We start from the raw sequence: 23,975 nt of genomic DNA on the forward strand, positions 1-23,975 counted from the left end.
CTGGATGACAGAAACCAAGTTGGAATAACTGCGAAGTCCTCCACAGTCAGTCTCTGTCATTGTCAAAGTCAATTTCAGGCTGCTGTGGTTATTCCTGGGGGTAATCAATAAATCATGTCATCACCTTCACCCCTCACAAAGGGGGCGAGGCAGAGAGAAGGCACTTCATCATCAAGGAGAAAGCATTCCCACTGCCAGAACTAAAAGGGAAAATGCAGCAATCAATCCTGTAATCTGAAGCCTTAAAACTTAAACATCTTAACAAGATGTAAAGTCACGACTCAGGAGGGGGCTGAAATGCATGCCCACACGGACCCCTGCGAGCTCGCTGGCCCGCTGGAGGATGAAAGGACTCCGCAGGCAGGCGGCTTGTTACAGTACCGAGCACAGCTCTAAATGAGCACTCCTTGCTCACTGCAGGATGCTGGCGTATGAATATGAGTTACAGATAAAAGTTAAGTGGTAGTTGGTGCTAAAGATTCAGTAGCACAAAAAGTTTTTTTAATGATATTAGCTGGTGAGGAATTCCTATAAGTCAAAGACATTTTTTTCTTAATTTCTATCAGAGTAGTAGCAAAGGAGATGTAAAATATGGCATGTGGAGAGAAGGGTCGAAAGCAAAAGAGGTGGAAACCTTTTTTCCATTGAGTAGCTAGACACTCTGCGATAGAAATATCTCTAATATTTGAAGAAAGTGGATAGTTTCTTACCCCCAAGTTTATGGTAACTGTAGTGAATGCTTGAAAGAGGCTTGGGACCAATGAGAATTTGTGTAATTCATCCCTTCCTTAAGATATTGCAGGACAAAGAAAAACCATATTTTTTCCTACATAATGACTGAAATAACTGGCATCTCTGGAAACTTACAAGTCATAGTGCCTTGAATTGTCCACCTCTCTTGATTTGAATAGTAACATCCTTGGCTCTCAGAAGGAAGTTTTATTGTGGATATCTTGTGACCAAACTGTGTGTGTATCTTATACTTAACTTTTCCTAGTAAGAAATCCTAATTAGTGCTATCATTCTCCCTCCTTAGATGTTGAAAAATCATTACCAAAGAGAAGAGTAATCCACTTGCTTGGGGAGAAAACCACCTGTGTGTCGGCTGCTGTGTCTGATGAGTCTGTGGCTGGAGACAGTGGGGTCTATGAAGCTTTCGTGAAACAGTAAGGACTCAGCAGGGGTGTCTGTTAGCTGCCCCGTCTCCTCACAGCCGTGCGTGTGGGTTACATGCTGTAAATGTACTGTTACGGGTGGTCCGCCCTTTGGAATAGGAAGGAAGTTAGCCATGAAATAAATCGTGTGCCTGAAAAATTCAGTATACCAGAAACATCTCATCAGCCATGGAAATGATAAACAAATTGGTGTTCTCAGAGGCAACTGATCCTCTTAATAATTAAAAAAACTTGATTTTAGTGGGAATGTTGGAGTGATTCTCCAGCGCCTGTTTGGCTTATGAAGCTTCTCATGTGTATTTCTGGAAGTGGAATCCTGGAATGTCTCCAGGGGTGTGGTATGCCCTGGTAAGGCTCAGGAAAGTCAGACATCAGAGGGTCTTTGCCCTAAAGCTCAGAGGCAGACGCTTCTTGAAAAGGCAAAGAAATCTTCTAAAACCATAAGCTTTCACTAGGATTAGTTCCCCTGGGATGGTTTGGGAGTGCTGTTAATTCAGGTTTTCGTTCAAAATCATTAAGTGGCAAACAGTAACCATGACAATCGATATCCCCATTAAGTAACTGTTCACCTACTCCCTGTCCCTAGGCCTAGTGAAATCGAAGATGTTACATACAGTGAAGAAGATGTGGCCATTGTGGAGACTGCCCAGGTTCAGATAGGACTCAGGTAAAAAATGTGCCTGGGGGAAAGGGGAAGTTCCGAAATCCGCGCAGTGACAGGTGGCCTGTGGTCATTGCTTCCTTCATCCTGGCTTCTCTTCTGACAGATACGATGCAAAAAGTTCAAGTTTCATGGTGATTATAGCACAACTCCGAAATCTCCATGCCTTCTTGATACCTCATACGTCAAAAGTGTAAGTAAAATTGGTAAAGAAACTAAAAGCATGCGCATAGGATAATTTTACATTGTGATAAAGCGTGAAGATATGGGACAGGCACAGCAGGGCTGATCGTGTCTAAATCAATGGTAGATAAAGATGAAGAGAAAAGGAAAATGTGAGAAAGGTGCATTGGGTTTTGGTTCCTTTTCAACTGATTTCATTATTAAGAAAAGGAACCAAGAGTTTTTAATCTCCTTTTTCAACCAGAAATTCTGTATTACGCTATGTTGGGGCCTGATTGTATGAAATATAATTAAAGTTTTTGTTATTGTGCAATAGTTAACTACGGTTGGTTTGGAGTAATTTTCTGATCTTTTACATGAAAATGTAGTGGACTTTTATTTATCATTACAATATTGCCGATCAAGCATTTTATCATGCTGCATGTAAGAGTATGTTTTTATCATGAAACATTCACTTCCCTGTGACCAAAGACTTCAAACCATTCAAAAGTGATGGCATCATGCTATACAGTCCATTGCTTGGGGACTCTTTGTTTCCCAACAGATAACTGTAGAGATCTTCACCACCATTCATACTTTTGGAATCAGAGTTTCACTGACTTTTAAGGGCTGATGGCTGGGTGGTACCAAAATGAAGCCAGATTTTAACTTAGCACCTCTGACTTAGAATCCAGAATATACGTGCCCAGCTTGCAGTTAGCTTCCTGTAAGAGGGAGATCTTAGTAATATTGTGAATGTGCTGTACAAGGGCTTGGAAATAAAAAAGAGCTATTGTGAGGGGTGATCCCTGAGACTCTATGCCCAGCCAGGTGGATGTTTTCCTTAATGATAGAGCATATTCTTCAATGAAAAGGACTTTTAACAGAATAAATGTAAGAGTTCTGCAAGTTTTTCCTGCAGGTTTATTTTAAAGTTCACATCCTAACATTTCAAGAATTGTCAGAAAAAAGAAACTGGATCTAAGCGAAAAAGAGATAGGTGGAGATTATTTAGTAGGCAGTGGAAGGACAGAGATGGGAGATGTCTATGTCTTGGCAAGCATCATACCTGGAGAGGGGTAGGATTCCAGGAGGGCATGGGCTCAGAGGACTTCTTGAAATCAAGGCATGGGCCATCCACATTTGCAAGACCTGCAAAGAGAGTGGGCGTAATGTGGCAGTGCCTGGATCACTACAGAGAGCCTGCTTTCCAGACTTGAGATTAAAAATACCAGTCAGCGGTATTCTGGGAAGACAGGCTTGATATCTGTGACTTCTCCCTACCAATAAATATGCTGTGATATTGGAGTGTGCTATTCTTGGCCTTTTAGTAAGACAGATTAGGGAGAAGACAAGTCTACTAGAGATTGACTCTGAGAACAGTGAGAACCAGTTTACAAGTCCAGGAGAAAACTGCAGAATGGCCCAAGAACACACACTTTCTTTAAACTCCTATTACAAAGGGTGCACCTACCCAAATGCTCCACCTCAACTAAACCCCTCACAGTCATTGTCACTTACCTCATAGGAAGTCACAAAGTGCCCTCTGGAGTGTGGTGACACCCAGGGTGGTTCAGGACTAGTGGGAGCACTCAGCCCAGCTGTGAGTACAGAATGCTCTTTGGCTCCCCAGCTGGTGTGCAGGGACTTGTCAGATTGGTCTGAACTTTCCTGACTTATATAGCAACCTTTTCTTAAACCCATATATAAAAGCCTTTGCCTAAATAATGACACTTCTAAAAATGACAACTAGTTTGAAATATTCTTAAAATAGTTCTTTCCCCCCCCAACTTCAAAACTTATTCTTTGATTACTAATTATGACAAGCAGAGTTTATGCTTTAGCTGGTTGACAGCAGCCTCAGTGGTTCTGTGAGTGGCTCATGGCTTGCTTGACTGCAGTTTGGAGACCCACCCCCCATACACGCACGCTCCTCCACGCCTACAGCAGAATGAAAGGAAGAGCTCTCCTGCCTCTCTCCCTTGTGCCTTTGCCTCTTAACCATGTAAAATGCACTTTTTTAATATAGAAACATTTTTAAATCACTGAAGTGGTTAGGCCACTGGTACAGAGTAAAACTGAAGCTGGAGAAACAGAAGATTCCCTCCCTCCACTCTGACTCTCTAATACACTTCTTTATTCCTTTCCCATGAAGGCAGAGGAAAAGATTTCCTCCTGCTCCATTTTCAGCCTCCCAGGCAGAGTGAGCTGTGTCTTAGTAAGGCTCCCGAGTCAGCAGCAGTGGCCCAAGGCCCACAGCCCACTAGGCTTTTAATGCTGAATCTCCATAATTAATGGTGACATGACATACAAAATAAGAGGACCTTCCTCAGTTCTGCATTTGAATTTGTAGTTTTTCTAATTGGGGAAAGGCATATTTTACAAGATGAATTAGACAAGCCTGGAAATGGGGATGGAGAGGGTAGATTTAGTGGGTATTCTCCTTCTAGAATTTAAAAGAAAATACCTCATGCTGTCTAAGAATTATGAGTCCTTATATAATATGTGCTCAGAAAATTCACTTTAAAGTTATATTAGAAGTTGTTTTTCTATAACTCTTCCTCTGAATTTTACAAAGCAATAGACTCTTTTAAAACAGTTTGTCATATCTGAGATTTTGGAGATGCTAGACAATGATATTTTTGAACTGTTATTTCATCTGTTTTAAATTTTCTTAACAATGTGCTACTTAGCCTTTCTTTCTCTCTAGTAGGATAATGTATTCCATTCCTGGGAAGTGATCATCAGCATCTCTTGTTTAATACTCAGGATGAGGATTCTTTGGGATAAAGTCATCAGTATCTCCTTAGTGTGTTCCTACCTTCCCAGGCTCAGAAATAACTTATTTTGGAATTGGCTGTACATGGGGCAGGTGGGACGTTAAATTCGTCTGCCCCACGGACTTTCTTCCTCTTCACTTTCCTATCATGTGCCTTTGCTGCAGTCCCGTGGTGAGTGGCAGGCTGGGCCATTGCATGCTCAGGGGCACAGTCGCACGGGTGGGTTGAGAACAGGGCATCTATGCAGCTGAGCACGGACTCATTATGGCAGCAACGCTTTAGGTTGATAAGAACTCCATGTTCTCTCATTTTCTCTCTTTTGCAGATAATTTCAAATGATAGCTGTGGATCCAATATAAATGAAGTACCTATGAAATCCATTTTATTCTTGTTCTTTGCAGATATTTTAGGGTTGCTGTACTTCCCTCCTCAACTGATGTAAGCTGTCTATTTCGAACAAAAGTCCATCCACCCACAGAATCCATTTTATTCAATGATGTGTTCAGAGTGGCCATTTCGCAAACAGCCTTACAACAGAAGACACTGAGAGTAGATCTTTGCTGTGTCAGTAAACACCGAAGGGAAGAATGCCTGGTAGGATTCCTCATAATTGCCATTGTCAAATGACACTTACGATCGGATATTCTGAGGATATATTTTCTAGTTGTTATTTTGCCAGCCCTGAAACCACTCCAGACCTGCCTAGCACCTTGGAACACATCCAAAGTTTGTTTCATTTTTTTTTCTGAAGTAGTAGTTTCTCTTCTTCATTCCCTTATGCCAGACATTTAAAATCTGCTTATAAATTGTAGTCTTCTGTACAAGCTACTTTGCATTTCTACCCTTTAACTACAGAAGAACTTGTAACTGTGTTACAACTGTCATTTATGGAGCATGCTCACTACGCCGCATGCCAAGCCTTGTGCCGAATGTCTCTATATATTATCTCATATAATCGTCATGACAGTTGTATGAAAGGTTGAGTATGAAAGGTATGATTATCTGCTATTTTCAGATAAAGAGCTGCTTAGAGAGCTAATGTATCCTGGGTCACACAGCTGGTGAATGATGGGGCCAGTTCTCAAAAAGACATCCCCATATAATTCACTGTACAAATCTAAATTAAGGAAGACACTGAGTACTATATAGTTCCTTTATTCAGCCCATTCTCCCCTGCCATGGCATTAGAGTTTCTAGGAAGACATAGTGTTACTATTTAGAGCAATATGATATTTAAATGCTGCAGCAGAAGACTTCATACTTAACTAATAGTGAGTTTAACACACCGTTGTGCATAATGACCAGAAAATCATTACATCCCTGTAAAGTTATATAGATGTTCAAACTGGCATCTACAGGTGTGCCCATGTGTTCAAAAAACAGTGAGTCTCTCCAGTTGAGCTCTTCTCTACAGTCCAGTGGGAAGACAGAAATAGGCATATTTCATGATGAACAAAGTTTAAAAGGGTCATAGGTTTCTTCTTAATTTTTTCTTTACTTGAAAAAAAATGTTTCATAATATTGTCTGATAAGAAAGTTAGAAAGAAGCAAAGATAATAGACTTGTTAGGCTATCAGAAAGGATTTAGTGTATTAAATGCCATATTTAGTATAATATATGTCAAGGGCTCCAATAAAGTTAGAAAATATGTTAATTGATAGCCTTTAAAGAAAGCGTATAATTTAATTTAGATTCTGGCTTTTTGCGACTTGGTGAAATATGAAAGCCTTAAACATTTACTCTTTCTGACATTCTACTATCTTCCATATCCAAAGAAAAATTTTGCTATCTGATTTCTCATTCAACAACCTAAATGGAATTTTCAATTGTTTGTTTTAAATTTTTCAGTGGATAATGGTTATTTATGGTAATCAAATTACAGCATATTATAAGAAGTTCTATGGTTTGGGCATAGTTACTTATTTTTATTTTTTAACTTTTCATTTAAAAATAATTTCATGTTTACAAAAAAGTTACATGCTTAGTCATTAGGTATTGGCAAAATAGTATCTGTATAATCCCTGGATTGACTTTTAGATTGGGAGTTATTTCTTACAGCTGAAAATAGAAGATTATCTCTGGGTCTTAAAAAATCTACCAGTGCTTTACTGCATAAGTATTGTATCTGTTTTTACCCTAAAACAAGCTCACACAATGATATTTATTATATCAGAGAGAACAAAGACTAATTTAAACATTTTATTTTCTCTTTTCTCTGTTTACTTTTTTTCCTTTGTTTTCTTTCATTTACATAGGCTGGAACTCAGATCAGCCTGGCAGATTTACCATTTTCCAACGAGATTTTCACTCTGTGGTACAACTTACTTCCTTCCAAGCAAATCCCTTGCAAAAAGAATGAAGAAGAAAATGAGGATTCTGTATTTCCACCAGACCAGCCACTAGTAGATTCTATAGACTTGGTGAGTCAAATTTGCAGAACAAAGTCATTAACATGTGATGAAGTCGTATGAAACATAGAATGCTGTGAGACCAGCAGGTTTCCATGCATTTTCACTGTCTTTCCTTCTCTCCCTTCACAGCTTTACCCTTTTCTCCCAGCTCCCTAAATAAAAGGAAAGATAATTTCCAACTTCGTTTCAAGTATGGTTTATAAAAAAATCATTCTTTTCTGCTCACACTTCCCTGTAAAAATAAACTGATATTGGAGACTTCATTGTTTTAAGTGATCACAGAAAACCATTTGATTTAACTTTATATTTTCGTACATTGTAATCACATTGTTTGATACCACTGTCAGGTTATGTGTTTGGCACTTTCTGAAAACTTGAAATTATTAAGCCTAAACATTGTGTTAGTTTTTCATTTGTAATATTAATGGCCATAAGTGTTTTCTATGAAAATGTTTCCTTTTTTTTTTTTTTTGAGACAGAGTCTCTCTCTGTTGCCCAGGCTAGAGTGAGTGCCGTGGCGTCAGCCTAGCTCACAGCAACCTCAAACTCCTGAGCTCAAGGGATCCTCCTGTCTCAGCCTCCCGAGTCACTGGGACTACAGGCATGCACCACCATGCCCGGCTAATTTTTTTCTATATATATTTTTAGCTGTCCATATAATTTCTTTCTATTTTTTTTTTTTTTTTTAGTAGAGATGGGGTCTCGCTCTTGCTCAGGCTGGTCTCGAACTCCTGAGCTCAAACGATCCGCCCACCTCGGCCTCCCAGAGTGCGAGGATTACAGGCGTGAGCCACCGCGCCCGGCCGAAAATGTTTCTTGTAACCAACAGTCATACTTCAATACAGTACTTCCAAAAATTTACAAAGGGGAATTTTGTGAGGCCGTTCATCATTGATTTGACATTTGTGGATATTGTTATTGACTTCAAGTTTATATTAGATTATCTAGAGGAAAGCATTTACTAAGCAAAAGTCAGATAATTAAGCAACAGTGCTTTATTGATCATCTACTATGTGTGAGAAACTATGGTGGACATTGTGGTAGGTGGTGAATGGGGAACCAGCATGATGGTACAGCTTAGATTACCTAGGCTGTGGTAGACCCTGGGTAAGGCACGCAAGATGGTGAAATATGATTTCTATCTTTAAGAATGCTTTTATAATGGTCATATTTATATGTAAGTTTTTAAAAATAGCTTTAATACAATATAATTCATACACCATACAATTCACCCATTTGTTTATTTATTTATTTATTTTTGAGACAGAGTCTCGTTCTGTTGCTGGGGCTAGAGTGCCGTGGCGTCAGCCTAGCTCACAGCAACCTCAAACTCCTGGGCTCAAGCAATCCTCCTGCCTCAGCCTCCCGAGTAGCTGGGACTACAGGCATGTGCCACCATGCCCGGCTAATTTTTTCTATATAGATTTTTAGTTGTCCAGCTAATTTCTTTCTATTTTTTAGTAGAGACAGGGTCTCGCTCTTGCTCAGGCTGATCTCGAACTCCTGAGCTCAAACGATCCACCTACCTCAGCCTCCCAGAGTTCTTAGGGTTACAGGCGTGAGCCACCACGCCCAGCCCAATTCACCCATTTAAAGTGTACAGTTTACCCATTTAAAGCACCCAACTCAATGGTTTTGTTATATGTTCACAGAGTTGTCCAACCATCACTACAATCTAATAATAGAACATTGCCATCATCCCAAAAAGAAGCCCACCTGTGAGCAGTCACTTCCAGTTCTCCCTAACCACCTTCCCCCAAGGCAAACACTAATCTCTCTGTCTATAAATTTTCTTGTTTTGGACATTTCACATAAGTGGAATAATACAATATTTGTTCTTTTGTGACTAACTTCTTTCATTTAGCATAATATTTTCAAGGTACATCCCATGGTTTAGCAGGGTTAGTATTTCATTCCTTTTTATTCCCAAATAATATTCTCTTGCTGATATATCATATTTTGTTTATTCATCACCTGATGGATATACATTTGAGTTATTTCCACAGTTTTACTGTTACAAAAAATGTTGCTATGAACATTTGTATACAGGTGTTTTTGTGGAAATATATTTTCAGTTCTGTTGGTATATACCCATGAGTGGAATTGCTGGGTTGTATAGTAACTCTATGTTTAACATTTTGAGGAGCTGCCAAATTGCTTTTCAAAGTGACCTGACCATTTTACATTCCCACCAGTAATGTACGGGAGTCCCAGTTTCTCCACACCCTTGCCACATGTTGTTACCTATCTTTTTGATTCTTGCTATCCTAGTGGGTGTGAAGTGCTATTTCATTGTGGTTTTGATTTCACATTTCCCTAATGACTAATGATATTGAGCATCTTTTCATGGGCTTATTGGCCATTAGTGTGTATTTTTTTGAGAAATGTCCTTTCATATTCTTTGTCTATTTTTAAAATGGGTTATTTATCTTTTTATTACTGAATTATAAGAGTTCCTTATGTAGTCTTGATACAAATCCCTCATCAGATAAATGATGGCAGATACTTTCTCTCATTCTGCGGGTTGTCTTTTCACTTGATGGTTTTGTTTGCAGCAGAAAAGTTTTTAATTTGGATAAAAGTCTAATTTGTTCTTTTTTTTTTAAATTGCTGTGCTGTTGATGTCATATCTAAGAAGGCTTTGCGTAAACTAACATCATAAAGATTTACTCTTGGCCGGGCGCGGTGGCTCACGCCTGTAATCCTAGCACTCTGGGAGGCCGAGGTGGGCGGATCGTTTGAGCTCAGGAGTTCGAGACCAGCCTGAGCAAGAGCGAGACCCCACCTCTACTAAAAATAGAAAGAAATTATATGGACAGCTAAAAATATATATAGAAAAAATTAGCCGGGCATGGTGGCGCATGCCTGTAGTCCCAGCTACTCGGGAGGCTGAGACAGGAGGATCGCTTGAGCTCAGGAGTTTGAGGTTGCTGTGAGCTAGGCTGACGCCACGGCGCTCACTCTAGCCTGGGCAACAGAGTGAGACTCTGTCTCAAAAAAAAAAAAAAAAGATTTACTCTTGTGTCTTCTAAGACCTACATTTAGGTGTCTGATCACTTGAGGTGTTTATGTGTGATATGAGGAGGGATCCAGTTTCATTCTTTTATAGGTGGATATGCAAATGTCCCAGCACCATTTATTGCAAAAAATATGCTTTCCGCATTGAATATCTTGACACCCTTGTCAAAAATCGAGGGTGAGAGTTTATATTTCTGGACTCTCAGTTCTGTTCCATTAATCTATATGTCTGTACTTAACCCAGTACCACACAGCCTTCATCACTTAGCTTTGCAGTCACGTTGAAATCAGCGTAAGTCCTCCAACTTTTTCTTTTTCAGGATTGTTTCGGCTGTTCAGGGTCCATTGCATTTCCATATGAGTTTTAATATCAGTTTATCAATTTATGTTTTAAAAAAAACTCCAGCTAGGCTTTTGATAGGGATAACACTGGATCTGTAGGTCAATTTGGGAGTTCTTTTCATCTTAATGGTTTTAAGTCTTCTGATCCGTGAATACAGAATGTATTTCTATTTATTTAGGTCTTCCTTAATTTCTTTCAACAATGTTTTTTAGTTTTTAGAGTCTAAATTTACACTTCTTTTGTTAAATATATTTCTAAGTTTTCTTTTTGATGTTACTATAAATGGAATTTTTTTTAAGTTTTATTTTAATTATACATATTTTTAAACAACACAATAATTGTACAATAAATGTGATGTTTCAATCCACGTATACATTGTGTAATGATCAAATCAGGGTAAATTAGCAAATCCATCACCTCAAACTTTTATTATTTCTTTGTGGTAAGAACATTCAAAATGTTTCTTGTAGCTATTTTGTAGCTATTCCTTGTAGCTATTTTGAAGTATACAATGCAGTGTTAACCATAATCACCCTACTGTAGTGTATAATAGAACACCAGCACTTACTCCTCCTGTCTCACTATAATTTTGTTCATTGACCAACCTTTTCCCCATCATCACCACCCTCCCCATTCTCCCCAGCTTCTGCGGAACTCTTTTCTTAATTGCATTTTTAAATCATTTATTACACAATTGATTTTTGCCTATTTATTTTGTATCCTGTAAGCTTACTGAACTCGTTTATTAATTCTAATAGATTTTTAGTGGATTCTTTAGGATTTTTTTAGTATATAAGATCAGCTGGGAATGGTGGCTCACACCTGTAATCCTAGCACTCTGGGAGGCTAATGCAGGAGCATCACTTGAGCTCAGGAGTTCGAGACCAGCCTAAACAAGAGCAAGACCCCATTGCTACTAAAAATAGAAAAATTAGCCAAGCAGTGTGGTGTGCGCCTGTAGTCCCAGCTACTCAGAAGGTTGAGGCAACAAGATGGCTTGAGCCCAGGAATTTGAGGTTGCAGTGAGCTACAATGACACCACTCTACCCAGGGCAACAGAGCAAGGCTCTGTCTCAAAAAAAAGAAAAAAGAAAAAAAATCATATCTTCTGCAAATAGAGATAATTTTACTTCTTTCTTTCCAATCACGTGCCTTTTATTTCTTTTTCTTGCCTATTTGCCCTTGCTAGAACTTCTAATACAATACTGATGTAAGTGGTAAGAGCAGACATCTTTGTCTTGTTCCTGATTTTAGGGGGGAAGCTTTCGGTTTTTCACCATTAAGTATGAATTTTGCTGTGAGTTTTTTGTAGCTGCCCTCTCTCAGGTTGAAAAAGACTTCTTTTCCTAGTTTGTTGAGTGTTCTTATCATTAAAGGCTGTTGAATTTGTAAAATGCTTTTTCTGTATCATGTGGTTTTTGTCCTTTATTCAGTTGATGTGGCTTATTGATCTTCATCTGTTAAACCAAGCTTGCATTCCTAAGATAGATCTCACTTGGTCGTGGTGTAGATCATTTTTATGTTACTAGATTCGGTTTGATAATATTAAATATTTTGTTGAGGATTTTTGTGCCTATATTCATAGTTTTTTTGGTGATGTCTTTCTCTGGTTTTGATATCAGTGTATTTCAGGAGTCATGGAATGAGTTAGGAAGTGTTCCCTCTTCTACCTTTTGGAAGAGTTTAAGAAGAATTGGTATTAATTCTTCTTTAAATGTTTTGTAGAATCTATCTTTGTTTTGTAGAAGCTATCTGGGCCTGGACTTTTTGTTGTGGGAAATGTTTGTTGACAAATTCAAAGTATTGCTTTTTGAGCCTGTGTGATTAGGTGAATATAAATTTAGCATTGTTTGTATCTTTCTGTTCAACTGAACCTTTTGTCATTATGAGATGTCCCTAAATACCTCTTGTTTAAGAATTCTAATTTGTCTGGTATTAGTAAAGCTATATTAGCCTATTTTGTTTAGTGTTTGCATGGTTTATCTTTTTCCATCCTTTTATTTTAAACCTTGAGTTCTTATATAAGTATTCTACTTATAAGCAGTATATATTTGGTTTTGGTTTATTAGACAGTCTTAAAAGCTTCATCTTTAATTGAAGTATCTAGTTCATTTACATTTAATGCTATTATTGATATATTTGGGTTTGAACCTATAATCTTATTGTTTGTTTTCTTTTAGTCCCACCTTTATTCCTTTTTTCCTTGTTTTGGATTAATCAAGTATTTTTTTAAATTTCATTTTCCCCTTTACTAGATCATTAGTAATAGTCTTTTATTTTTTGCTGTTTCCCTGGAGATTGTAGCATGAATCCTTAACTTACCAAAAACTACCTTAAATTAATCCTTTTACTTTTTCCCAAACAGTACAAAGATCTTAAAAGACTTTAACTCCATTTATTTCCTTTCTTCCTTCTGTCCTGTTATTGTCATATATTTTAACCACATAAGAATCTCACAAGACATTATTAATATTATTTTATTAGCAATCAGTGTTCATTGAGATTTCCCTACATCTTTACCCTTTCTGGTGTATTTTATTCCCTTCTGCGTTATTGTGTTTCCATTTGAGTCATTTTCCCTCTGCTTGAAGAATTCCCGTTAGTATTTCTTTTAGTATAGGTCTGTTGGTGTCTATTTCAACTTCATGTGTGAAGGACAGTTTTTTGCTGCATATTCAGAATTCTAGGTGGGTCATTATTTCTTTGAACACATTAAAGATATCATTTTATTGTCATCTGGTTTCCATTGATTCTGTCAAACTATGGAAGGGCAGCCTAACTGTTGACACTTTTACTGTTTGTAAGATTTCCTCTTTTTGGCTGGACACAGTGGCTCGTGCCTGTAATCCTAGCACCCTGGGAAGCCAAGGCAGGAGGATCTCTAGAGGTCAGGAGTTCAGGACCAGTCTGGGCAAGACCAAGACCCTATCTCTACCAAAAAAAATTTTAAAAATTAGCCCAACATAATTGCATATGCCTGTAGTCCCAGCTACTGGGCAGGCTAAGGCAGGAGTAGATCGTGTGAGCCCAGGAGTTTGAGGTTACAGTGAGCTATGATGATGCTACTACACTCCAGCCTAGCGTGACAGAGTGAGACTTTGTCTTAAAAAAAAAAAAAAAAAAAAAGATTTTTCTCTTTTTTCTTTGATTTTTATCGTTTTCACTCTGATATGCTAATGTGGTTTTCTTTGTGTTTATGCTAGTGAAATTCTTCATTGTTTCATTTGTTTTTTGGACATATTAATTATAAAAATTTAAATTTCTTCTCTTAAGTACCTGTAGCGTACGGATCACCTGTGAGTCTCTCTCTTTTGCCTGTTGTTTCTATTGGCTTTCTGTCATTATGTCCTGATGGAATGCTAGATATTATGTATAAATGTATCTGGCTAACACCTTCATTGAGAGGGGATTTCCTATTCTTCTGGAAGGCAAATTATAATATGGGAAGATTGCCTGAATCACTTGGGGGACCTGAATTCCAATTTTTCTCTCCTTATAACCATATGAGACACCTGAACTATCTGCTATATCATTTTTGCCTCCTAGCAGCTGGGTTTTTGCTTTGTTACTCAGCTTCTCTGTGCACATCGGCAGCTCAGGAACAGCAAATGCCCTGACATGAATGTCATGCAGTGTTGGGCCCACTGTACAGTTCGTTGTCTCTGGGCTCTTGTGGACTGAGCACCTTGGTAGTCCTGAACTCAGCTGTAGTCTTCCCATCGTCCGGACACTGCCTCAGTTCTAGGCAGCCTCAGTTCTAGGCAGCTGCAGTCTGTTGGTCTGCATGCCTCACTACTAGAGTTGACAAACGCCCCAAGGAATAAGAATGTCAGTGACTTCCCCTCATTGTATTTCTCTTCTCCCTGGGATCTTGGCCCTCTAGTCCTAATTGCCTTTGTTGCTCTGGATTGCTTGAAAACATCTGAGAGTTTTCATTTTTTATTTTTTTTTAAATTTTATTCAGCATTCATATTTGTTCTCAGCTGGAGAGTTGGGTCCATTACAAGCTTCTTCTTCATAGATGGAAATATAAGTCCCCATCTGATGAGTTTTTAAATCATTTTTCCAAGTATCTGATGTTAACTGCCATATGTTTTACATTCTCTAGGATGCAGTGTCAGCCTTACTTGCAAGAACATCAGCTGAGTTGTTGGCTGTGAAACAAAAATTAGCACAAGAAGAGGAGGATGAACCAGGGCAAGAAGAAGAGCAAAGGGGTCCAGATGGAGATTGGTAAAGCAGTTATTACCTTTCGCTTTGGGCACTCAAAGAGCATGTGTTTAGTTTCTCATAAGAAGCTTCCAGTGAAGCGTTTGGAGGTTCATATTTTATGCTAGAATCATGGAAGGCAATGTGGCTTCAAGGAGCTGTGGCCAGGGAAAGTCTGTCCTTGGTCATCAGAGAGTCGAAGGACGGAACAGCAAGATTGTGGGCAAAGTTAACACATTAGCCAGATTCTCTGTTCTCATTTCAATTGTTAAACACTGTTTTCTGAGCTTTTAAAAGAAGTTCTAAACTATCAATTTTGAAAGATAAGGTAGCTACTGTAGAGTCATAGATAAAGAGTGACTCTCTTTTTAAAAAAAAAAACTACCCAGAAGTACCATTTAGTCTCTGGTAAGACAAATAGAGCCTTTAGCAAACAGCCTCTGAGTAGTCATTTCTGTTTGTTACCACTTTCACCTTCTTTTTCTGTCTTCTTCTCTGTATCTATATCTCATCCTTTAAAAGGGGGGGTGTAGGGGAGGTTATCATAGGTTTTGTCCAGACTCATGTATATATAAAGAGCTATCTTTCCTGGTTCGTGCTGTTTTCTCTAAGAACAAATTTTAGTGAACACTTCATTTTTTAAGTATATGCATAAAATCATTTAGATTAATTTTTTATATATAGTTGCTTATACTATTATGTTTGCCTGAACTACTGTGAACATGTACATGTATATACATAAATAGCATGCATTTGTGTGTATGTATATATACATAGAAAACTATTTAGAAACTCGGAGTGACAAAGAGTATTACAAGTAACACAGTCATAGGCGTTTAGAAGGAAAAGCTACTACAGTGGTGTAAGGTACAGATATATTTTGTGCTTTTCAAGAGCTCTTCATAGTGAATAAAAATCAGAGCACTGCAAAACAAATAAATATGACAGTAATTGTAAGGTTCATTATGGTATCTTTAAATACAAAGCTTTTCTCATATATGTAAAATACACTTAGTGTGTAAATAAAGGAATTTATAATTCATAGTAGTCATCGCCAATTCCTCTTGTGTTCATTTCATGGCTAGACATTTCTTACCTAGCTGGTGCCAATTTGTCAGTATGTTACCAATCTCCATCAAAGCTAGACATTTAGTACATTTAGTTATAAGTGGAAAAACTGTTTCCATTCTGAAAACATGAAACTCAACAAAGCATGAGGCATTTTAAACTATCCTAGTACTGTTGCATTATACATTCTCTATAAACTATATTTATATTCTGAAGCACCATTTGTAATGTCACCCATGGTCATGCCATGGCTTTTGTTAATGATGAGATCACGTGGCATTAAGAGTCTTCTACTGGGCTGGTAGTAAAACTCCCTTAACACAGGATACTCCCTGCTAGACTGTGAGCACAGTCAGTAATAGGTATTTTACCTCTTTATGTCTTTTTTAACTCTTGGCTTAGAGTTACTCCATTCTGTTATATGATTAATTTTATAATAAATTAACAACTAATACCAAATTATTTTATAGTGGGGGTCAGTATTTTTAAATGCTGAGATTAAACTTTTATATATGATTTTCAGAATGTTTCTATTTTAACATCTAGAAATTAGTTCAAATTTCATGAGTTTAACTTTTTAGTACCACATTGTGGTGATTTTGCTGCAGGTTGCTAGAGAGTAAAGTGAGAATTTTATTTTTTATGGGACATTTAGTTAAAAGTACAAGAAATGGCTTGGATGATTCTGTGTGAATCTGTTGTTTATTTCCCAGCCAGTGGGTTGACATGCCCAGGTTGCACTGTTCATGACCATGCCCGCTTGACCAAAAGTGTGTTTTGTTTCTGTTTTATGTTGTTTCACCATAGGTTAACAATGCTGAGAGAGGCCTCTGATGAAATTGTGGCTGGAAAAGATGCTGAAGTAAAATTGCCGGAGGGCAGTAGCTGTACAGAAGACTTAAGTTCATGTGCCAGGGTGCCTGAGATGAATGAAGACAGGAGCAGGAAAGAAGAGGACTGTGCCAAAGACCTCAGGAGTCAGCCGGCCACTGGAATATCAGCCTTGGTGAGTATCCCTCTGTGCCCTCCCAGAACAGACTCCTATAGGCACACATAGACTAGGGAGATGCTTGCCTGTCTCTTCACGTCCATCCACGTTAGGATTTTGTGCCAAAAGCTGGTTGTGAAAGGCATTTGTGGGAAGAGGCTCTAAGATGCATTGTAAATGCTTTAAAATTTTTATATGGGCCCCAAAATATTAAATCTCCACTTATTTTTGATATAGGAATAGAAATAGTACCAGCTACTTTAAATCTCTATAAATATTCTGTGAATATTTTTTAAACATATTTTCTGAATTTTTTGGATAACAGCAGGATGACTGCTTAATTCATATATGTTATAAGTTTATTTCCATTTTAAACATGAAGTAAACATTTGAAGTTCATTTTGGTTAGCTGGTGTTCTGACTGAAATCTCTGGAAGGCGGCTGATGACTTGGTTTAGGCACAGGTGCTGACCAAGTTATTAAACAGGTAGTTTTGCTAGTTGAGTGAGAGATGTGTTGAGACTGCCATCCCCAAATAGGGAAGATGATTTTCAAGCTTGGAGGATTAGCACACTTGGGATGTTGGTAACAGAGTTTAGAAAATTCTAATTCTTTATTCCTGAGAAAATAGTATTATACCCTGACTGAGGACTTCCTTTTACAAAGGTGCAAATTTTCATCAAGAGCCAGATTTGGAATCAAGTGATACCTGTAAGATCAAAAATAGACATCTGCCTTTGTCTACCAAGTTTGTATTTTGAGAACTTTCTAGTTTTACTTAAATTTTATTTTTTACTTATTTATTTTACTTAAATTTTATTTCCAAAGATCCAGCAAAAGTCCAAATTCAGCTTTATAACAGTTGTTATATTCGTATGTGTATAATTGCATATTTTATTTAAATCTACAACTTTGCGGTATATTTTCATTCTCTTATATTTGATTATTTTTTATCATTTATTCTGGAAAAAAATTAATCAGAATGCTGAATAAAGTTTAATGATGATATATTCCCAAATAGGATTCCTTATAGAACCTCTTTAAATCTAAACCTTCATTTTTGTGTTTAACCTGTTGGAGGTGGTCCCTCTATTTATGGGTAGCCCTATTGGGTGGTTGTCATCCTACCCACTATGGTAACGTCCTGAGAACTCAGTAGAAAACCATTACCCGCCCCCCCCCCACTTGCCCTTTAGAAGTGCTGTGCTCTGGAATGCGAAGCCTTTCTCTCAGGACTGGCCCTATTGTTAGATGAGTCTCTATTGTGACATTAGATATTTCTTTCTTAGAAAAAAAGAGCATAAACGTATACACATCTGCCAGCTCCTAACGAATCACTGCCTTCTCTTGTAGGTTGATAAAGAGACAAATACTGATGAAGCAGTTAACGACAACATGGCAGTTCGCCCCAAAGACCGCAGCAGCCTAAGCTCCCGACAGCACCCCTTTGTGAGGAGCAGCGTGATCGTGCGCTCACAGACCTTCTCCCCGGGAGAGCGGAACCAGTACATCTGCAGGGTAAGGTGACCGCGGTGCTCACAGCGAGGCGCCGGCCTGCAGCTTCTCCCCTCTGCTGGCCAGCGGCCCGCTAAGGACAAGAGACCGTGCACCGGGAGTCTTCCACGCTGACTGCAAAGGCTGATGGCTGCATATGCTATCAAATATGCATAGATTATGTTCCTATGGTCCTTCCTAGTTGTTTCCCCCTAAATTTAGTATCTCATTGATTCTAATGTGACTTATTTGGCAAGTAAGTGAAGTTAAAGGATCTGGCTGCTAAGTACACGTATTTGGACTTCAGTCTGTATTTAGAAATACGAAGTGACTTTTGAGATATATGTATATTTCTGCTCTGTATCATACATGCTCCACACCATGTTAGTCTTTCTGAACTAGAAATTGTGTGAGGCAAACGTGATAACCAATACACTGTGGAAACCGCTAAACTAGAAATTGTGAATTGGGTTTTAGAGCAGAAATCATCTCTTAATAATGCTTCTCGACACTGAATCAGATTCATAGTTCTGTGAAGGAAATTGTGGGATTTGCATCAATTTACCAAATTCTAATTCTGGAAGTATTTATGATTTATTTAGTAAAATAGAGTTAATATTATAAAGTGGGTTAGAAATACTTTTAAAATTCTCAATTTATTCATTCAGTTCAACAAATACTTTTTTTTTTTGAGACAGAGTCTCACTCTGTTGCCCGGGCTAGAGTGAGTGCCGTGGCGTCAGCCTAGCTCACAGCAACCTCTAACTCCTGGGCTCAAGCGATCCTCCTGCCTCAGCCTCCCGAGTAGCTGGGACTACAGGCATGCGCCACCATGCCCAGCTAGTTTTTTCTATATAGATTTTTAGTTGTCCGGCTAATTTCTTTCTATTTTTAGTAGAGATGTAGTCTCGCTCTTGCTCAGGCTGGTCTCGAACATCTGACCTCGAGCGATCCTCCCACCTCGGCCTCCCAGTGTGCTAGGATTACAGGCGTGAGCCACTGCGCCTGGCCCAACAAATACTTTTATTAAGCACCCACTGTTAAGCACTTTCTTAGATACTTGGACTTCATCTGGAGACAAGAGGCCCAGAGCCCTGCCCTGGCAGAGCTGACCTTCCCGTGAGTTAGCCAGACCATACGCAGTAGGTAATAACCAAGCTGTGAGGTATCCTGGATGGGGCTCGATGCTATGGAAAACAGTTGAGCAGGTTAAGGGGCTCGGGAGTGATAGCTAGGGTGTGGGCAGGCTTCGTTGATGAGGTGGCATTTCAGCGAGGCCTGAAGCAAGCAGGAGTGCAAGCATGACTGTCCGGGTGCAGGGCCTTCCCAATGGCACAGACTGTGACTTAACTCTGACCTCGACCTCTGTGCTGCATGCAAAGCTTTCTTTAAAGAAATGAATGTCACATATTAACTAAAAGTAGAAAGGATACTTTTATTTCAAAAAATGTGGAAATATCTTAGCATATGACTTTTCGATAACTGCTATCAAAAGACAATTGTTTAAGAAAATGAAGTTATTTAAGAAAAGCATAGAACAGGGGGAAAAACCCTTCTTTGGGAGGATTTTCTTTAAAGAAATAAACTTGTATTATCACTACCTGCTTCATTTGGTAAACTTCTCAGTTCCAAACTTCTACTTGCCTTCTGTTCTTACGCAGTGATTTTTCTTTTATGTTTGTTGCCAGTTAAATCGGAGTGACAGTGACAGTTCAACCCTGGCTAAAAAGTCACTGTTTGTGAGAAACTCCACTGAACGGCGCAGTTTGAGAGTCAAAAGGGTATGTATTCCCTCAGCCCCATCCCCCTGTCCTGGGCCATGCAGAATTGTGAGTTGTGAACCGTTTCCCAGCACTGTTACTGTCAGTGCTGTGCGCTCTCGGGCTGCCGAGTGAAGCCACCGGGATTGCAGAGATGCAGATGTCACGGCAGCTATGCGGGTAGAGAGAGGATGAGGGCGTTCGTTCATCACTGGCCTGGACCCCGTGATAGTTAAGGCTGGAAATTTAGTTTGCAGTGTCCGCAGCAGGGGCCTGCTCAGCCCACAAGTGTGTCAGACAGGGTCGGACACATTTCTAAAGATGGCTCATATGGCCCCACACTGTGAACGGCTCCTGAGCAATTGTGGGAAGTGTGTAAAACCTGGTACCTTTCCTGAAGGAGCACACATCCTGGTAAAGAACACACAGCTTTTCTAACTTGCTTAAGCAGGTATTTTTAGAAGGTCAGAATTAATGTGGCATCTTCCTAGAGGTCATAGGTCTCTGGATGAGCTTTAAGGGCAAGTCTCAGAGAATATTTAAATAAATTAAAAGGTTGGCCTGTTCAAGTCATTGAAAAATTGCTATTTACTTACCAACAGCTGAAATACTGGAAAGGAATAAAGGAAAGTTATTTGTTTACTGTGATCATTTTGGCTAAGATGTGTGGTTTGCTAAGGACAGAGCCTTGCACGTGCAGAGCCCTGTCAGTGGTGAGGTCACCGCCCTCGGGTGTCCACAGCCTAGAGGAGGGACTCACGTGCAGGATCGTTAAAACTGTGCCAGGCAGGAGAGGTAATGAGCTCCTCTTGGAGAGTCAAGGAAGCTCCATGGGGAGGTCTGTGCATTGATACATAAAATTGCAAAAGAAAATGGTAGCTTGTCACGGAGTGGGGGTGATAGATACTAGGTGCTGTGAGTAGGTGGCAGAAAGTGACACGGGTGCAGGGAAACACACAAGGATGAGGTGTGTGTAGTTTGGCCAGAGCTTTGGCACTGTGGACAGGAAGATGAGGCACAAAGACTGGGAAGGCAGGTCAGAAGCATGGCCGTCCCCAGGGCCACTCTGGTCTTGTGCCGCCATGTGCAGAGCACTAGGTGCCTGGTTCGGCAAGATTTGGCTCCCCTGGGTTAAATTCCCAGTTACTTGAAAGAAATAAAAGCATATTCCTTTTTGTTTAAAGGCAGATGTGCTGGCATTTATTTAGCATTCAGTATTTTCAGGAAATTCTGAGGTGTAGATCTTTGAGGTTGCCAAGCACCTAAATTTCCATCATCTTGAATGGAAATTCTTCTCAACTGCTTCCTAAGTCTCCTGCCTTCTCAAGCAGCACATACCTTCAGAGGATGGTTGCTCTCTTCAGAGAACCAGAAGTGTTATGAATTGAGTGGAGGTGAAAAACAGTTGAGTTACTGATAAACTCAGTTATCAGAACAACTGAAACCAGACAAAGTTTAGTCCTGAAGCATGTGTAGGAGATGGTTTTAAATGATTTTTAAAGTAGACATATGTTTTGACAGGGATGAATGGGAAATGGTGCTCTGATTTAGGAATTACAGCATAAAAAAGACATAGGGATATAAGAGAACAAAAGCATGTGCCAAGATCAGCAAGAGGTTTGCCTACTGGAAAAGCACAGTGCCAGGCACGTGAGTGAGGAGGGAAAGGGGTGCCCATTGGCAGTGATGTGCTGGGCCCTCCTCATACTGGCTCATAAGCGTCAATTGTGCATGTCTCTTCCCACTTCGGTGACATCACAGTGATAGCTTGAAAAATATTATGAGGGGAGTATTTACACCAGTGAAAATGGCAAACCCTACAAATCAGTGCTTCTCTTTTCCCCCTAGAGAGCCAGTTGTTAACCACTTACCAGCAGAACACTGCACATAGAGTCGTCCTGCACATGCATGACAACCAGGACAGATTTCTGATTCTGAGAAACGAGTAATGCAGTCAAAGAGAACGTGTGTCTAGATGATTCTTACTGTGTAATGCATTTGTAGAGAGGCCAGCAGTTGAGTAAAGGGAACCTGATAAGAACATTACAGAAGCCTAGCACCCAAACTTCCAGTGAGCATGCAGTAGGTGCTGGAATAGGAGGAGGCGATAGAGTGATTCCAACTTGAGCTAGAGATCTGAAATCAGAAGAGGGACAGATGAGCCCCCTTCCTTCCGTCTGTCATACGCATTACTGTTTACCCAGATCTTCAAACCAGAGTACTTGTCAAGTTTGAGTCTCTCCTCTCTTGTATCAAGTAGTAAAATTTCTTATTGGTAACCACTTAGCTTACATTCCCACTGCCAACAGTCTAGGCAAAAAATACCTCCTTGTTCCCTTCTGCTAATGCAGTCTTACCCAGGCTAATTTAAATTCTCTTCCACAAGTGAGCGTGCCCGAGCCCTGAGTGATCTCCTAACCTTCCTGTACACTTATGTGCTAATTCAGTTTGCTGTTGCTTACAGCTCATGTCATTCTGCAGTTGAAGTCCTCAAGGCTGGAGATTGTGTCTTCTCTTCCCAATGTTTTGCCTACAAACCCCAGCAGACACTGTTCATACATGTTCAATAATTATTGCTTGATAAATGGATAAGATGGCCCCGAGAAGAGCAGTGATGATTCAGTGGTGAGAGCAGATAGCACACAATGGGAAATCAAGGAAGGAGCTGGAATGTAAGCGTACCGATTGGGGCAGGGGGTCAGAATCTCAGCCGCAGTGACCAGCTGCATTCTGGCCAACACTCATGGAAATGGTTGCAAATGTGGCAAGCTGTGGGGATAGAGTTTTATGCCCTGAAACGGAGGAAATGGAAATGTCTTGTAATGTATTTATTTTCCACATAGGGCAAGCTTCACGCAGTAAATTGGTCAGGCTAAGCTAGGCTATATAGTGTTGTAATAACTTAAAAAATCTCTGCTTTAACACAATAAAGGTTTACTTCTTGCTTGGCCACTTGTTCCTTGCAGGTTGACTGGGTGCCAGGCTCCATGTTGCTCTCACTCAGGACCCAAGCTGCTGGAGCCTCCCTCTGTGGATCTTTGCTGTCCCTCTAGCAGGGGACAGAAATGTGCACCTCTTACACTGGCTCTGACAGCCTTCTGCCCAGAAGTGATGTACATCCCTCCCATTCACATTTCTTGCACCAAAGCAAGTCACTTGGCCACTTATGCCCTCACTTCCAGGCAGCAAGGAAGTACAATCCCATCCGGTGCTGGGAAGGAGGGAGAGAATAATCGCTACTCACATTAAAAGTGTGTTGTCGTTGTTTTGTTTCTAACTATCCAGACTGTTTGCCAACCAGTCCTTAGAAGAACAGCACAAGAATGCCCAGTGCGTACATCTCTAGACTTAGAACTGGATCTTCAGGCATCTCTGACCAGGCAGAGTCGCCTCAATGATGAGCTGCAGGCCCTGAGGGGCTTGCGGCAAAAGCTGGAGGAACTGAAAGCTCAGGGAGAGACTGACCTTCCACCAGGTGTGCTGGAGGACGAGCGGTTCCAGAAGCTCCTGAAACAAGCTGAGAAGCAGGTAAAGATCTCAGTGTCTCCATCATCTCTGAGGGGCTTACAGAGTGTGCGTCCTTTTTAAAGCCTGCTATGTAGAAGGTACCCAACTTACTCCTCTATTTTCCTAGAACTTGGAACACTTCTTTTCCCCACTATTACACACCTTTTTTTAAATAACAAGAATATTGCTAAAATAGTTGTCACCCATGTGGCAGTGCTCACTTAGGTAGCATAAAAACTGGTCACTTGAGCTCAGAAGTGCTCAGGAATACTTTGAAGATCATGGGCCTTTCCAGTTTGGATCAAGAATGCAAAGATTTGAGAAGGCCAAGATCTCCTTTGTGTTGCCAACACAAAATATAAACAGGTCTTGTTCCAGCTTTGGAAAATTTTTAAAAAG

The 23,975-nt window shown here is 39.7% G+C and overlaps 1 protein-coding gene across 1 annotated transcript in view; it reads left to right on the top strand.

The window, feature by feature from the left end:
- The window catches only part of WWC2 (WW and C2 domain containing 2), a 171,498-nt gene that overhangs the window by 130,344 nt on the left and 17,179 nt on the right, over positions 1–23,975 (top strand). Inside the window, exons 12-21 of the mRNA XM_069492910.1 lie at positions 1,037–1,166; positions 1,762–1,842; positions 1,943–2,029; positions 5,180–5,372; positions 7,034–7,198; positions 14,659–14,783; positions 16,635–16,833; positions 18,169–18,333; positions 19,998–20,090; positions 23,355–23,597. Of these exons, the coding sequence (XP_069349011.1) occupies positions 1,037–1,166; positions 1,762–1,842; positions 1,943–2,029; positions 5,180–5,372; positions 7,034–7,198; positions 14,659–14,783; positions 16,635–16,833; positions 18,169–18,333; positions 19,998–20,090; positions 23,355–23,597 (1,481 nt within the window). The remainder of the gene's footprint in view (positions 1–1,036; positions 1,167–1,761; positions 1,843–1,942; positions 2,030–5,179; positions 5,373–7,033; positions 7,199–14,658; positions 14,784–16,634; positions 16,834–18,168; positions 18,334–19,997; positions 20,091–23,354; positions 23,598–23,975) is intronic.

The sequence above is a fragment of the Eulemur rufifrons genome, chromosome 18 (assembly GCF_041146395.1).
Source record: "Eulemur rufifrons isolate Redbay chromosome 18, OSU_ERuf_1, whole genome shotgun sequence".
Lineage (NCBI taxonomy): Eukaryota > Metazoa > Chordata > Mammalia > Primates > Lemuridae > Eulemur > Eulemur rufifrons.